The 511-nt window shown below is 60.1% G+C and overlaps 1 protein-coding gene across 1 annotated transcript in view; it reads left to right on the top strand.

Annotated features, from left to right (window-relative positions):
• The window catches only part of TNIP1 (TNFAIP3 interacting protein 1), an 8756-nt gene that overhangs the window by 6943 nt on the left and 1302 nt on the right, over nucleotides 1-511 (top strand). The window contains exons 14-15 of the mRNA XM_017728038.1: nucleotides 258-338; nucleotides 461-511. Of these exons, the coding sequence (XP_017583527.1) occupies nucleotides 258-338; nucleotides 461-511 (132 nt within the window). The remainder of the gene's footprint in view (nucleotides 1-257; nucleotides 339-460) is intronic.

Genomic DNA, 511 nt, shown 5'->3' with positions numbered 1-511 from the left:
TGTTAGAGGTTCTTGTCCCCAGTGTCACAGTCTGTGTACATATCTAAGAGTAGGGGCTGAAGGGGGACAGGAGGGCCAGAGGGGTGTTTTTTCTGCTGCTTGTCACTGCCAGAGCATCTCATTTCACTCATGTCCTCTTTCTGCACCCCTCCTGGCAGTCTGGCTGGGGAGACTGGTGCAGGCATTCCCTCAGCAACCCCAATCCATGAAGATGGGGGGTGGCAGGTGGGCTCTGCACTAACCCCTCTTCCTCCCAGCTGCGAGCCTCCAAAGACGACTGCCAGAGGGAGAAGGAGGAGAAGGAGAAGCTGAAGAAGCTGCTGAAACAGCACAAACAGGTAGGGATGGGAGGAAACCCTCTTTGGGCAGAAGGGCTGGGGGCTGCAGGTAATGGGTGGTGGTGAGGGTGGTGGTGGGCTGCCCTTGGGATCTCCCCAGCATCTGTCCTGGCTCCTTGCAGGCTTCTGGAGAGAGGCTGCACCCCGCGCCGGGGGCGGGGCCGCTGGGCCCC

Source organism: Corvus brachyrhynchos, unplaced genomic scaffold, assembly GCF_000691975.1.
Source record: "Corvus brachyrhynchos isolate BGI_N302 unplaced genomic scaffold, ASM69197v1 scaffold21, whole genome shotgun sequence".
Taxonomy (NCBI): domain Eukaryota; kingdom Metazoa; phylum Chordata; class Aves; order Passeriformes; family Corvidae; genus Corvus; species Corvus brachyrhynchos.
The sequence above is the reverse complement of the archived record's forward strand: the minus strand, read 5'-3'. Positions and strand labels throughout refer to the sequence as shown.